This window comes from Microtus oregoni, unplaced genomic scaffold (assembly GCF_018167655.1).
Source record: "Microtus oregoni isolate MIOR12 unplaced genomic scaffold, Mior012 000013F_ref0000133, whole genome shotgun sequence".
NCBI classification, from domain to species: domain Eukaryota; kingdom Metazoa; phylum Chordata; class Mammalia; order Rodentia; family Cricetidae; genus Microtus; species Microtus oregoni.
The window spans coordinates 43,546,783-43,561,913 of NW_024543072.1; the positions used below are offsets into that span (position 1 = coordinate 43,546,783).

General features: G+C 42.8%; 1 protein-coding gene across 1 annotated transcript in view; it reads right to left on the minus strand.

The window, feature by feature from the left end:
* Positions 1–15,131, minus strand: part of Stx6 (syntaxin 6) — a 46,506-nt gene that overhangs the window by 17,189 nt on the left and 14,186 nt on the right. Inside the window, exons 3-5 of the mRNA XM_041662536.1 lie at positions 14,013–14,107; positions 5,069–5,131; positions 1,330–1,455 (exon numbers count right to left, since the gene is read on the minus strand). Of these exons, the coding sequence (XP_041518470.1) occupies positions 1,330–1,455; positions 5,069–5,131; positions 14,013–14,107 (284 nt within the window). The remainder of the gene's footprint in view (positions 1–1,329; positions 1,456–5,068; positions 5,132–14,012; positions 14,108–15,131) is intronic.

The following is a 15,131-nucleotide window of genomic DNA, read 5'->3' on the forward strand; positions in this document are numbered from 1 at the left end:
TCACATTCAAAAGCAAAGCCCAGAATCAAAGAACCAGACCATTGGCTCTGAGAACACACTGCTCCAAAGACTGGATTGTCAAGCTACCCACACCGCCTGCTGATCCAACTTGTGAACAGTCAGCAGGGCTTGAAACCACCAAGAGAAATTTACTCTGCTTGGCTGAGGTCCAGTAAGGGAACAGACATGGTCGAAAGCACACGAGCATATGACCACCACATCAGGGGTTGGTTAGGAAGAGGAAGCTCAGTGCCAAGATCAAGGTTTCAGTGAGCACCACATTGCCACAGCATTAGCGAAGGAGAGCCTAGCAAACAGCTGACGTTGGAGGACTGCAGAAAGTCCTTTTCCTCTACTTCAAGGACAATAATTTGCCTCGGTGACAACTATTGGCTGACAAAGACATACTTTCAACTGTACTGTGGTCCCCTTACTCTCTATTAAAATCTTTGCTTCATTATAATATTTTGAGAACAAACAACTAGTTAGGCCAACATAATAATGTAAAGAAAGCAAAACAACATAGCCTACAAATATACATAAAACACAGTATTTATGAACCCAAGTTTCAATGGACAGATGATTCTCATATCCTGATACATAATGTAATTGTTACCTTCCTTTTACTAGCATTGCTATCCATAAAAGCAAGAACACAAGCTGGCATGGTGGGCCAGGCCTAACATCTCAACACACATGAAGCTGAGGCAGAACAACCAAGGCCAGCCTGGACTACACAGCATCATTCTGCCTCAATAAGACAATAACAATAAATACACACATATAAAATGTAATAACATGGAGACAAGTTCATTTTCCTTCTATACCTCAATCTTCATCAAAGCAGGTGGTTTTTATATATAATGGAACAAGCTGGCAACTTTCAATAGAAAAAACAAGAACTCAATTTTCTGAAAGTATCTTTGTTAAAATAAAATCCTTGGCCTTATTTGGGGGTAGCATACATTTTTAAGCTCTGCACCGAGGGCAGAAGGAGGCAAATCTCCACGATGGAAGCCAGCCTGCCAACAAAAGCTATACAGTGAGAACTCATCTCAAAACAGCAACAAAAACAAAACCTGCACAGTTCGGACCTCCTCAGTTTTGATGTCAGCTCTGCGTTTCCTGAGGTCAAGTCTAGTTCCTTGGGACACCATGCTCTCAAGATTTTAAACAGTGTATACAATCATTACACACTCGACAACCAAGCATAGGACATGCTCAGGTCTAACCTGCTTGTCATTTAGTAATAAGGCTGTGGCTAGCAGACGAGTCAGGCGAGACACCCTGCCTGCTACCTCCTGTCCTCCACAGGCTGTTCTCTGGTACCTGCTGCTGTGCCTGCTGCTCCTCAATGAAATGGGAGTTGGCTAGCTGCAGCTCTCGATCAAGGCGCCCGTATCGATCCGTCACTCCTGTGCTCCAGTTCTGGCTGCTGCTGTCTCCAAGTAGCGCCTGTGTGAGCAGGGACAACCAATCAGGAGAAACACTCAGAAGCTATTGCTGAGCAACTTAAACGGTCCTCAAGCCTGGAGCAGACTTTGATGTGGCAGTGCAGGGTGGTACCTGGCGGAATGGTTAGTGCAACATCAGGAAGGGCTCACCCTGTCTTTAAGACCTCCAAATGGGCCTCATGGATGGACTCTGTCCCTAAGGAGAGCAGCTAGGGGAAGATGAGAAGGAGCAGTGGCAAGCAGCTTAGTGTCTGCCAGAGGCCCATGAGGTAAAGGCCACCTTGACCACTCACAAGCTTCTTTGAAGGGTTAAAGTAGGGCAGATGGGACAAGCTGACCAATAGTTTTTCCTCTACTTCCCAAAAAGAACACAAGAGGGAGAGGTAGATTAGAACAATAAAAACCACCAGGCAGGGGTGGTGCACGCCTTTAAGTCTAGCCCTTGGGAGGCAGAGGCAGGTGGAGCTCTGTGAGTTTGAGACCAGTCTGATCTACAAAGCAAGTTCTAGGACAGTCAGAGCTGTTACACAGAAAAACCTTGTCTCAAAAAACAACACAAACAAAAACAACAACAAAAAAATGAAAACAAACAAAAAGTACAACATAAACAACCCAAACAGACATGAAAAACAGACTTGAAGGGGTATTCTATCTCACCAAAAGAAACTCAGATCAGAACCTGAATTCGAGTTTAAGTTCTAGGTGACAGCTGTAAATTCTTTAAGGATCATATTTTATCAATTAGAAAGGAGTTTCTTCTCTATTTTTATTATTTCTAATTCTGTGTGAGTGTGTGTGTCCGCATGTGGGCATGTGCATGTGGATGAAGGCACTGGATCTCTGGGCAAGGGTAACAGGTAGCTGTGAGTCGCCTAGTATGGGTGCTGAAAGCAGCACGTGAGGCTCAGGCCTCTGGAAGAACAGCAAGTGCTTGTGATCACAGAGCCATCTCTCCAGCCCCCAGGGGAGTTTCCTTCCTACAAAAGTGTGCCATTCTGTAAAATACTTGCAACAACCCGGCATGGCAGCTCGAGTCTGTAATCCCAGCACTCAGAAAGCTAGGGCAGGAAGATTGTTTTTGAGTTCTGGGACAACCTGGGCCAGCCATAGCTACATGCACAGAAAAACCCTGTCCCAGAGCAAATAAAACACCCCCCATCAATAATCAACATTTTTAAATGAAGAGATTTAATTTGAAACGTGCTGCCAGGCATGGTAGCCCATGCCTTAAATCCCTGCACTTAGGAGACTGAAGCAGGTGGATCTCTGTGAATTCAGGCTATGTAGAGAAACCCTGTCTCAAAAAAACAAAAATAAATTTGAAACATTTTAAGGATTACTCAGATGTCTACATCAATTCATTTATTTTTGGGACAAAATTTCACTATATATCCCAGACCGGTGCTGAGCTCACACTAAGTGGACCTGACTGGCCTTGAACTTGTGGCTAAACTAGGGGCACAGCAACTTCCTGGCTACACTAAAATTGAAACATAACCATGCTATTATCAAGGAGCTTGGAGTCCATAAAAAGACACTAAGTTATCAAGAGTCTTTAGCAGATGCTGGCTCACAGGAGGTAGGAAGAGCAGAAGATGCTGTGGGCCCATCAGCAGGAGCAAATGAACTCGGGGGAGGGGCAGTGTTGAAGAAAGCTGTCTAGAAGGAAATATTTGTCTAAATGTCTGCTGAAGGCCAGGTGGGAAAGTCTTGGGCCCTGGCTTGTGGCACTCCTGTGAGGTAATGGGATCTTCTGAAATGCAGCTAATAACCATAAAATCAGTGCATCAGAAGAGCTTCTTGTAGTAGATGGGAATTAGAACAGAGACCCACAACTGGACAACACGTGGTCAAAGACTTTGGGACGCCTGCATCACACCCCTCCCCTCAAGGCCAGGGAGCTACAGAGCAGAGGAGGTGGAAAAGCCGGGAGAGCCAGAGACTGGTGACTGCAAGGAAACAGCATTTCCTAGACAAACAGGGCTGACGCGCATACAAACTCACAGGGGCTGTGATGGCATGGACAAGCCCTGCACAGGGGCAGACCAGACAAAACCCCAGCTGCGGAAGAGGATGTGGGCACAAAGCAACGCTATTTGCTACTAAATGATGCTGGGGGAGAGCAAATCTATGTTCTTCAAAGGAGTGACACTGGGAATAGTAACCACACTTGAAGGCCACATGCCCAGGACTGCTTCAACACAAAATGGACTACACACATGTTGTTGAGTGTGTCTGTGCTCATGCTTGCTTTCTTGTTTGGTTTTGGTTTTTGGTTTTTCTTTTTTAGAGGGGTAGAGTTGATTTGGTGTTTGATTTTTCAAGGCAGGGCTTCTCTGTGTAACCCTGGCTGTCCTGGAACTCACTCTGTAGACCAGGCTAGCCTGAACTCAAAAGATCCGCCTGCCTCTGCCTCCCGAGTGCTGGGATTAAAGGCGTGCACAACCACCACCCAGCTTGGTTTTGTCTTGTTTAAGAAAAAGAAAGAATATGAAATGGAGTGGGTAAGGAGGGGAAAATTGGGGAAGAGTTAGGGGATGGGAAAACAATATTAACAAAATATAGTATAGGAAAGGAAAAATTTTTAAAGACGTGGAATTAATGTATTTTGTGATCTCCTGTCATGATGCCTTGGCACATGCCCAAAAGCATGTGATCGGCTCCAAGTTTGTTACAAGAATAGGCAAGTTACAAGAATAGGACTAACAAACAAGAGATGATCACAACACCTACCCCACCACCCAGGGACAGTGGACACAATACTTGATCACAACACCTACCTCACCACCCAGGAGCAGTGGACACAATACTTGATCACAACACCTACCCCATCACCCAGGAGCAGTGGACACAGTACTTGATCACAACACCTACCCCACCACCCAGGGACAGTGGACACAGGGCTTGATCACAACACCTACCCCACCACCCAGGGACAGTGGACACAGTATTTGATCACAACACCTACCCCATCACCCAGGAGCAGTGGACACAGTACTTGATCACAACACCTACCCCACCACCCAGGGACAGTGGACACAATACTTGATCACAACACCTACCCCACCACCCAGGGACAGTGGACACAATACTTGATCACAACACCTACCCCACCACCCTGGGACAGTGGACACAATACTTGATCACAACACCTACCCCATCACCCAGGAGCAGTGGACACAGTACTTGATCACAACACCTACCCCACCACCCAGGGACAGTGGACACAATACTTGATCACAACACCTACCCCATCACCCAGGAGCAGTGGACACAATACTTGATCACAACACCTACCCCACCACCCAGGAGCAGTGGACACAGGGCTTGATCACAACACCTACCCCACCACCCAGGAGCAGTGGACACAGGGCTTGATCACAACACCTACCCCACCACCCAGGAGCAGTGGACACAGGGCTTGATCACAACACCTACCCCACCACCCAGGGACAGTGGACACAGGGCTTGATCACACCTACCCCACCACCCAGGGACAGTGGACACAGGGCTTGATCTTGATCCCATGAGCCAGGGTGGTCAGCAATTTCAAATCTGAAGTATCTAAACACATATTTTCTTTAATGGACACTTATATTTGGGTGTTTTCTCACCTGTCTGTTTTTCCTTTCAGTCAATGCCTGCACGGATGAAGATGACATCTGATCCTTCATGTCCTAAGAAAACAAAGGAAAAATACCCTTAAAGAAAAACATGGCTAGTATTTCCCATATTAGCAAAATACATACTTGATTGTCTACTCTTAAGCAAAAAGACAGCATTTTTGGCTTTTGTTTTCAATTTCAAACATAAAGGAAATTTAAATCAAAAAGAGCTAATACAGACACTAAATTTAACTAGAAAGAAAAGTCAAATATCAGACAGAATCAGGGCTCTCCCGAACTTTCCTAGGGGTCGAATGAGTTGATGTGATTTCCGTTTTCAGGCTGAGGGGCCCTAGGTGCAGAAAGACTGACATCTTCTCAAAGTCATAGAGCCAATAAAGGACACGTGAAGGTAAAAACCTAAAGCCTGTGCTCAGGGACTAGCATCCTCTAAAACTCATGTAAACCTGTTCTTCTTAAAATGCATTTACCATTACTACCAAGAAACGTTTGCACGTGACTCATGAATGAGCTGCATTCATTCACAGAATAGACTATTACTAACAGCTGAGTGAATTTCGAAAGTATTATCAGAAATCAGGGGATATGTTATTTAACCCTGAGCAAAACTTTATTAAATATGAACCATTTTAATTCTTACATTTAACTATAATGAAAAACAGTAAAAAATGTCTAAAGTAAGCATGTTGTAATTGCAATACAATTTTCTCTTTCTTTAAAAAAATGTCAAGATACTTTGGAATTTTTTTGTTTCTCTGAATTTTTTTTTCTGAAATTTTAAGTGGACTTATTCTAGCAAATATTATGGTATTCAACTTTTGTTGTTGTAAACAGGGTCTTACTCTGTAGCCCTGACTGATATGGAACTCACTACTTAAGACAAGACTAATTCTGAAATCAGAGATCTGCGTGCCTCTCTTTCCCTGTACTGGGATTAAAGGTGTGCACTGTTACACCCTGACAAGAGAGGACTGTATCAGGCATGCCATGGCTTTAAAATTCCTATTGTGGTTAATTCTAAAAAAAAAAAAAAAAAAAAAAATCTTGCTTCAACATTCAAAGTTCACGATCATCCATGCAGCGAGCACTTACGGACACCTGATACGTCCAAGCATGCGGCAGGCGCCACGTTTAGTTCTCTGCTCCCTTGGAGCTCACATGGTGAAGTGCCCGACTCACCTAAGAGGTTACTGAAAATGCACTTCTCTCTGCCTCATCCACTGGCTCTTTATGGCAAATCTTTATTAACAAGTCTCTCCGGGGAGTCTTTTTTTTTTTTTTGGACTGAATGCAATTTTTTATTTTAAGACATTCATAACTTATGGGACAAAGGGGTTGAAAATCATGATGGTTGAGTGATGTATTTGGGTGTCAGTTTGACAAGGGCAGCACTGTGATATTGTGCTGTCAATCTGACAAATTCTATAATCGCCTAGAAGACAAGTCCCCTGATCCATCTCAGAGGGATTATCTAGGTTAAGTTAGCCCTGGGCATGCCCATTGGAGATCACCTTGGTTAGGTTCATTGGTTTGAGAAGATTAACCCAGGTAGTGTGATATCATTTCATAGGTTGATTTGATAACTAATCTTGGTTGTCAATTTAACAAACCTTGGAAAAAGGAATCTTAATTGAGAAATTGCCTCCAATATACTGGCCTATTGGGATATCTGTGGGGCATGTTCTTGATTATTAATCAATGTAGCAGAGTCCAGCCCACTATATGGATCAAAGAAAAACATCTCCGGGGAGTCTTAAGACTGGAACTTGAGCGAGGAGGTGGTAGCACACGCCCTTAATCCCTGTACTTGGAGGCAGAGGCAGCAGATCTCTGTGAGTTCGAGGCCAGCCCAGTCTACAGAGCAGGTCAACCAGGGCTACACAGAATATTCCTGTCTCAAAAAACAAAGAACAAATAAACAAACAAAAAAGACTGTAATTACAAAAAAGACTGAAACTTGAGGACCTCTGTTATATGCATACTCTAGAAACCTCCAAACAAGATGGTTATGACAGCATGTCCTGGGCTGCAAAATTCCCTATTTATCAACTAAATTAGTTTAAGATAGCATTTATTCAATCCAGAAATTACATTTATTTAATGTACACTGAATGAGAAAGAGCAATATTGGAGATGTTTAGCAGTTTGCCAACGTTATAAAAAGTATTTCTAAAGAAACAAACAAAAACAATGAGCATGGAATCATTGTATACACAGAAAATGTGGCACCTTTGCCTTCAAACGCTGTAGGAAGAATTTGTTTGCTGTCTATAGTTGGAGGGTAGGGGGTAGGGAATGACTTGAACACACCTCCAACAGGCTCCTAAAGTACTGCGTAAGCCTACTTCATGCTTCTAGGTGCTCCTCAAAGGGAGTATTCCTGTAATAAACTCACCAAACTGACTACTTAGGATTTGTGACTTTTTCTAATATGTGACTTCTTCTATATTGTTGTATGTCAATTAAATATTTAAGAAACTAATACTATTCCCATATAATGAATGGATATAACAGGATGAACTCTTCAAAATGAATTTTGTTGTTTTATATTGAACTAAGAATATTTACTACTAAGCCGGGCAGTGGTGGCGCACACCTTTAATCCCAGCACTGGGGAGGCAGAGACAGGCAGAGCTGTGTGAGTTCGAGGCCAGCCTGGTCTACAAGAGCTAGTTCCAGGACAGGCTCCAAAGCTACAGAGAAACCCTGTCTTGAAAAAACAAAAACAAACAAAAAGAATATTTACTGCTAGCTGAAAGGTAGTGGTACACACCTTTAATCTTAGCACTCAGTAGGCAGAAGCAGGTGGATCTCGAGGCCAGTCTGGTCTACAGAGGGAATTCTACAACAGCCAGGGCTACACAGAGAAACCCTGTCTTTAAAAGTTTCCTTCTTTCTTTCTGATGGGTTTGGAGACTGAACCCAAACATGCATGCTAGGCAAGTTCTACAATCAAATTCTTCATAAGAAAAACAATGACAGGATATCATATCCTTTCATCCCAAGAGTCTGTGTTCCAATACCAGAAACAGACAGAAAATGGTTATTTTTTAAAAAGTATTTACTTACTTATTTAATGTGTATGGGTGTCTGTGCACTATGTATGTGCCTGGTACCTGTGGTAGCCAGAAGAAGGTGCCAGATCCCCTGGGACTGTACTTTCAAACAGACAATCCTCAGAGCTCCAGTCCTCTGGAAGGGCACCCAGTGCTCTAAACAACTGAGCCATTCCTCCAGCCCCAGAAAATGCTTATTTCTAGAGAGCAAATTACAAAATGAAGAGGCATTTTCACCTTTCAAACAGAATTAGTTACATTTAAAAAACAAAAAGCAGAGAGCAATTTTGTTGTTATTGTTTTGTTTTTGTTTTTAAGACAGGAACTCCTGTATGAAAAGTGTGTTCCTGTCCTGGAACCAGCTCTTGTAGACAAGGCTGACCTCAAACTCACAGGGATCTGCCTGCCTCTGCCACCCGAGTGCTGGGATTAAAGGCTTGAGCCACCAGCACACCGATGAGAATATTTTTAAAACATAAACATGCACTTGAATAACAACAGGGTTCCAGCTATTCATCAAGAGGAAGATACAACACAGTGCTGGAGCAGGGACTATTTTGAGTTATATGGTTTTTTTTTCCTCCTCCTGTAAAAAAAGCCACTCCAATTTTCTTTAATAAACATGCAGTAGGCAACATGTTGAATAAAATATGCTTTCTAATCTTAGATTTTTTTTTTAATTTCTATTTGATAGAGAAAGAGAGTCCTGATGGGTACATCCCCTTACTGCTGTGCGGTATGCATCCTATACATGCCTGCTGCTGTGGTGGAGTACACCCTACACATGTGGAGGGCATTTGATATAGGTAGGCTAGTCACCGGACACCGTACAGAGGACCACCTTCACACTGGGACATGGAATTTTAGCTGTTACTAAACAGTTTTAAACATCCTGTAACAATCTATCATGCCAAAACCATAATTACTCATCCTCTTTTTAACACATGAAGCTTAGGATCAGCAGTTAGTCCCAATGATACAAGACCCATCTGCCAAAAGAACAACAAATGTCCTGGTTATTTACTCTCTTGTTTCCATTTCAGCTGTTTCCATGCTGAATGAATGAGACACTGTGGATCCCAGCACTCCCCACTCATGGCCCCCTGTCCCAGTGTTATCTCAGCCTCTTAGACTAACCTTTAGAGTCACTTCTGCTCTAACTGATGGCAAGCAGTTCTTAGGGGAAACTGTTGGGTGTCGGTGCAGGGTGGAGTGTAGTTCTGATTGTCCTCCCAAAGTTAAAATCAGAGAATGTTGGTAAGCACTGTCTCATTGATAAAATAGAGGTCCAGGGAGGCTTATGGTTTGTGATGAAAATCTATTAAGGTCAGAGTTTAGCCGACAACTCCGGTTTCCTGGGGTCTTACTCACTGTTCTCTGGGTATATGCTGCAAAACTAAATGTACTGAATCACCAGAATTACCCAGTCACTTGTGGGATATAGCTACAAAACAAAATTTTCCTATGTGAAGCCTCGATTAGCAAATAGATGATTCTACAAGGTAAAACTATAACGAGCCAGGATGCGGCTCTGTGCTAGAGGCTTACCTAGCATGCATGAGGACTTGGGTGCGGTCACCAGCACTAAGCCAAAAGAAAGGAAGAGGCAAAGACAGGCTGTTCTACATAAAAACTAAAATTTACTTTTTCATTTAAAACTTCCCCAGAAAACTCAATAAAAATTGGACAGCCTTAGAAGATGCTTAGAAAAACACACACAAAACTCTTAAACAAAAGAAGAGTATAAAGTGCACAGCCAATGAGTCACTTGGGAGAAGGGCTGTGGATGCAGCTCAGGAGTGGAGTGCTTGTCCAGCATACCAAGTAGCACACATACAAATCACACAGGAGAAAGATTGCTTCTTCACATAAAGAAGTCATTACATATCACTGACTCCTCTGCCTGACAAAGTGACGCAATCAAGTTAGCATTTGCTCTAGAAACCAGGCAGTGGTGGTGCACGTCTTTAATCCCGCCCAGCACTTGGTCTGCAAAGTAAGTTCAGGATAGCCAGAGCAACACAGAGCAACCCTGTCTCAAATCAAAACTAATTAAATGAAAAGAAAGCAGAAGGATAGATATGATGCTACACGCCTTTAATCCCAACATCTGGGAGGCAGAAGCAGGCTGATCTCTGTGAGTTCAAGGCCAGGCAGGGCTAAGTAATGTGAGTCTGCCTCAAAAAAAACCACAAAAACCCAGTGCCATTGTTCTTGACTTTTCAGCAGTCCTCAGCTTGGTGGGAGCCTAGGCTGTTCAGATGTTCACCTTACTAGACCTGGAAAAAGGTGGGAGGTCCTTGGACTCCCCACAGGGCAGGGAATCCAGTCTGCTCTTTGGGCTGATGAGAGAGGGGGAGTTGATTGGGAGAGGGGGAGGGATATGGGAGGCGGTGGCGGGGAAGAGACAGAAATCTTTAATAAATAAATATATAATAAAAAACAAACAAAAAACCCCAAACAAACAAATATAGGTCAATAACTTTTCTAAACTAGAGTAACTCCCAAAGGCATTCTAAATGTTTATCCATATCTCACAGATCAGCATAGTTCTCACTGACAGCAAAGAAGCTTCTTCTGCAGCAGATGGAGACCACTACAGGAAGCACAACTGGTCAAAATGCAAAGAACTGACCATGGGGTGCCCAGCTCCGGTTGATAAATCTACAACACAATCCCTACACAGAAGGTTCAGGGAACATCACCGTGAAGAGTGCTGGAAAGATTTTAAGTATCAGAGGACCAGAATGTCTGCTATGAGATAGTGTCTTTCATATACGTCAGGGAAATGCACCCATGAAATTTTAACAATAGTTACCTAAACAAGACCTGCACAATGACAATACCAGCTGACATCCTAATGTGGACAGGGGAAACATCACAGGCTCCACTCCTAGATAAAGAGCTACAGGCTATGAATGGCTGCTGGGAGGGAGGTTCAGTCTTCTCCAGGGACAAGCCTGTGGCCAGCCACCCAATCCCTAGTAGTCAGAGTTACACAAATATACTAAACAGAAACAGTGGGTGGCATTTACATATTCATATGTGTGTATATACATACATACAGACAGACAGACATTTGTGTGTGTGTGTAACAATAATAATGAACAAAGAAGAGGTAAGTGAGGACAAAGGAGGAGTTGAAATGAGGAGAGGGGAGAATGGAAATGATAGAAACTACACGTGAAATTCTAAAAAAATTTAAGAAGTTAAAATATGAAAAAAAAAGTAGGGTACTACTAAATGACAGGTCACTAGGATCAGTGCTACCTAAGCCTGTGGTTTCAAAGTTCTTGTGTAAACTTCGTCTTGTCCCAGTTCCCAAATCTGCTCTCTGTCCCTTCTCCAGTTTCTACCAAAAGCCTGAGATCTCTTTCACTGAGTACAGAGAAACTGAAGTCAATACATGCAACTGTTTTGGATTTTTGTTGTTGTTGGTGGTGGTGGTAGTAGTTTTTTTGAGACAGGGTTTCTCTATGTAACAGTCCTGGCTGTCCTGGAACTAGCTCTTGTAGACCATGCTGGCCTTGAACTCAAAGAGATCCCCCTGCCTCTACCTCCTGAGCGCTGAGATTAAAGGTGTGTGCCACCACTGCCCAGCAACACTTTTGGTTTTTAATCAAGTTGATTCTATGACTATTTCCTTCTTTTCTGCAAAATTGTCAATTAAAAGTTATTAAAACCAAATCAGCAAAAGTTCAGGTGTGATTACTGTTAGTAAAGCTAGCAAATATTAACAGCTTCCCAAAGGGGGTGGGGGAAATAAATTACTAAATCTATCAAGTAGTCCATTGAAAACATAGCTGAGTGTGGTTCAGATCTCAAACTCTATAAGGACAGTAAAATTCTGATGTACTGCCATAATTTAAAAATAATTCCAAAGATGCTGGAGAGATGGCTCAGTGGTTAAGAGCACTGGCTGCTCTTCCAGAGGTCTTGAATCCAATTCCTAGCAATGATATGGTGGCTCACAACCATCTCTAGTGGGATCTGACTCCTTCTTCTGATATAAAGTTGATAAAGCACTCATAAACATAAAACAAATAAATAAATAAGTCTTTTAAGATAAAACAAAATAATTCTAAGATGTACTTTAAATAGATTTTTCAAATATTAAGAGATAAACTTTGGTATCTACCTCCAGTTATAGTTATACCAATTTAATTTTCAATATACTGATACCTTTGAATTCCAATTTTCAAAACTCACAAATACCACCTTACAGAAAGAAGAAATGCACTGATTAAAGAATATATACTTTACAGCAAGGCACCAAGAAATATTAGGGTCAACGTAGCATCCTTTAGAAAAACCAATATTTAAAACAAGGGAGGGAAGAAGAGAGAGGAGAAATGAGGAAAGGGGCGTGGGATAGAAGAAGCAAGGAGGGAGGGAGAGAAGGAAAACCAACTATATTAAAGAGATAAATGAGGACTGGCGATGGTCGGCAGCTAAGAGCACCTGCTGCTACTCCTCAGTTTGGTTTGTGCTGGTAGGTTCAAAGAGCCAGATGCGGCAGTTAATACCTGCAAGGCTAGTACTTGGGAGTCTGGGGTCAGTGTGGGCTATAGAGTAAGGTCTTGTCTAAATAAGTAAATAAAAACAACTGAAGGACTTGCACACAAAAGATGTCACCTAACAATGTGCTTAGCAGAACAGCATCTACAACAGCCTACAACAGCCTACAGAGTCAGAATGTTGAACACAAACACTCATTGTCTCCACGGGGCACCTGAAGTCAAAAGGTTTCTGCTCTATTACATGTGAGCGTCTATAAAAACAATTTAGTTATAAATACAGAGAAAGCCAACTACTGGTTGAAACAAGAAACAAAGATGTATAAAGTTCAATGAAATCTACCATTTGAGATCATTTCAAGAGGAAATCACATGATGAAAGTCTCTGGCAAGCACACAGCAAGGTTCCTGCCATATGTCAGCACTGGTCTGATCCCAAGTCTTTTTCTTCAAGGAAGCTACTTTCGAGTACATATGTTAATGGCAGCTGCTTCTCTTACATCTAGTTATGCTAATCAAATGGCTTAGCCATATAGTTTCAAAATACAAAATACATCTGAATGACACAAGATTTTACCTAACCTACATTTTCTTGTTTATACTCGACCAGTGAGTGGGTAGCATTCTACATAATTTAGTACTAAAGATGAGTCTACTTGATGGCTTACTTTAATATGCCATCCTTGATATGCCTGCTCTGGGTGACTCCTGAGAGGTTGTCAAGCCGTTGTCTATGGCAATAGTAATGGCATGGCTGGTAGGAGTTCCAGAAGCGACTCAGATGGCAGAGAGGGCCGGCAGCCAAGCCTAGGAGAGCCACTCTTCAGCAGTGCACATTACCAATCAGGAGAGCAATGGCTTCCATAAGAGCCTTTCCTTTTGTCCAGAAATAGGGTACAATAAGAGATTTTTAAATCACTATTTTAAAGGAACTGGAGATACAGACAAGTGGGATCGCGCTCCTTGTTTTCGTTCTAACAACCAGGCAGTATTAAAAGTGGACCCCACTAGCCTGGCGATGGTGGTGCACACCTTTAATCCCAGCACTCAGGAGGCAGAGGCAGGCGGATCTCTGTAGAGTTCAAGGCCAGCCTGGTCTACAGAGTGAGTTCCAGGACAGCTAGAGATACACAGAGAAACCCTGTCTTGGAAAACCAAAAGAAAAAAAAAGAAGAAAAAGACAAAAATTAGACCCCCACCCCCCACCCACCCAGCCAGAGAAGCTGTGCATGGGACACTTGCATTGAGTTCATGTTAAAAGGTCGTTTCAGAGTCAGCACGCTGGTCTGAGACTGAGGGACAGTTCTGAGAAGTGTGCCTCTCTCCCACACAGGTGACACTGGAAGGAGTGGTCCTTACCCTGACAATCTGCCGAGTACTTGTGATGAAGGCTTTTCTTATGCTCAATTCAGTTGCATCCAGGTTGAATTTCCTAGGATTTGCTTCAACTATACGTGGGCCAAAAAGTTAAGGTAAAGCAAATGCACCATGTGAAGCCTTACAGAATCTTGTTAAACGACAGGACACCGAAATGAGAATAAGACATCCTAAACCTCCCAAAAACACCAACTTGACATAAACATTCCTAGACTTTCTTTCCAACCACAGCTTTGAGAAGATCCCTCTGTCCCAAGACAAAGATGACCTAGCAAGTTAAAAATAGCCTCTGTAGCCAGGCATAATGGAGCACACCTATAATCCCAGCACTTGGGAGGTGGACCTTGAGTTCCAGGACAACCTGTGTTTCAAAAATCAGGAGCTGAGATGTAGCTGGGGTGAAAGGAAGCAAAAGGGTGAGAGGGGTAGAAAAGAGCTATGGGGTTCACCATAAATTCATGGCTACCACAGGTCAGTAGGGGTCATCCGGATGTTTGCCAATCCTTGTGGCAATCCTTTTTTGCCTTCTGACACAGGGAACCCAGAATGGGCTGGAGCTCACTGTGTACCAGGCTTTGAACCTGGAGTGCTAGCACTGCCTCAGCCTCCCCAGTGCTGGGAATCACAGTCACCGCAGTCAGCTTCTGAAAACCTTTAAATCAGCACTTCAGAACTCTTCTTTATGCCAAATGCTATCCTTCTGTCTCAACCTAAAGAGACCAGGTCTGGTTCAACTGCCTTAGGGCAGACACTAGAAAAACCTGTGGTCTTTCTCATAACCTGTAATTACAGTATCTGCTGTATTATTTACTATCTGTTCCCAACCCTAATTCCAGGAGGCCTGGTAGTTAGTTTCATTTGACCTAACCTTAAAAACCAAGAAAATGTTTAGTACACAGAACACTCAATAAATGATTGTTGAATGAAGAAAAAAATTATCAAAACTTTTGTCCTTTATCTCACAGTTTCTTTGAGACAAGGGCAGACTATGTAATGAAGGCTGGCCTAGAATTCACTATATAGCCCCAAAGCCAAGCTGGCGTCTGATTGTGACTCTCCTGCCTCATCCTGAGTGCTAGGATTACAGGTGAACACCACCAT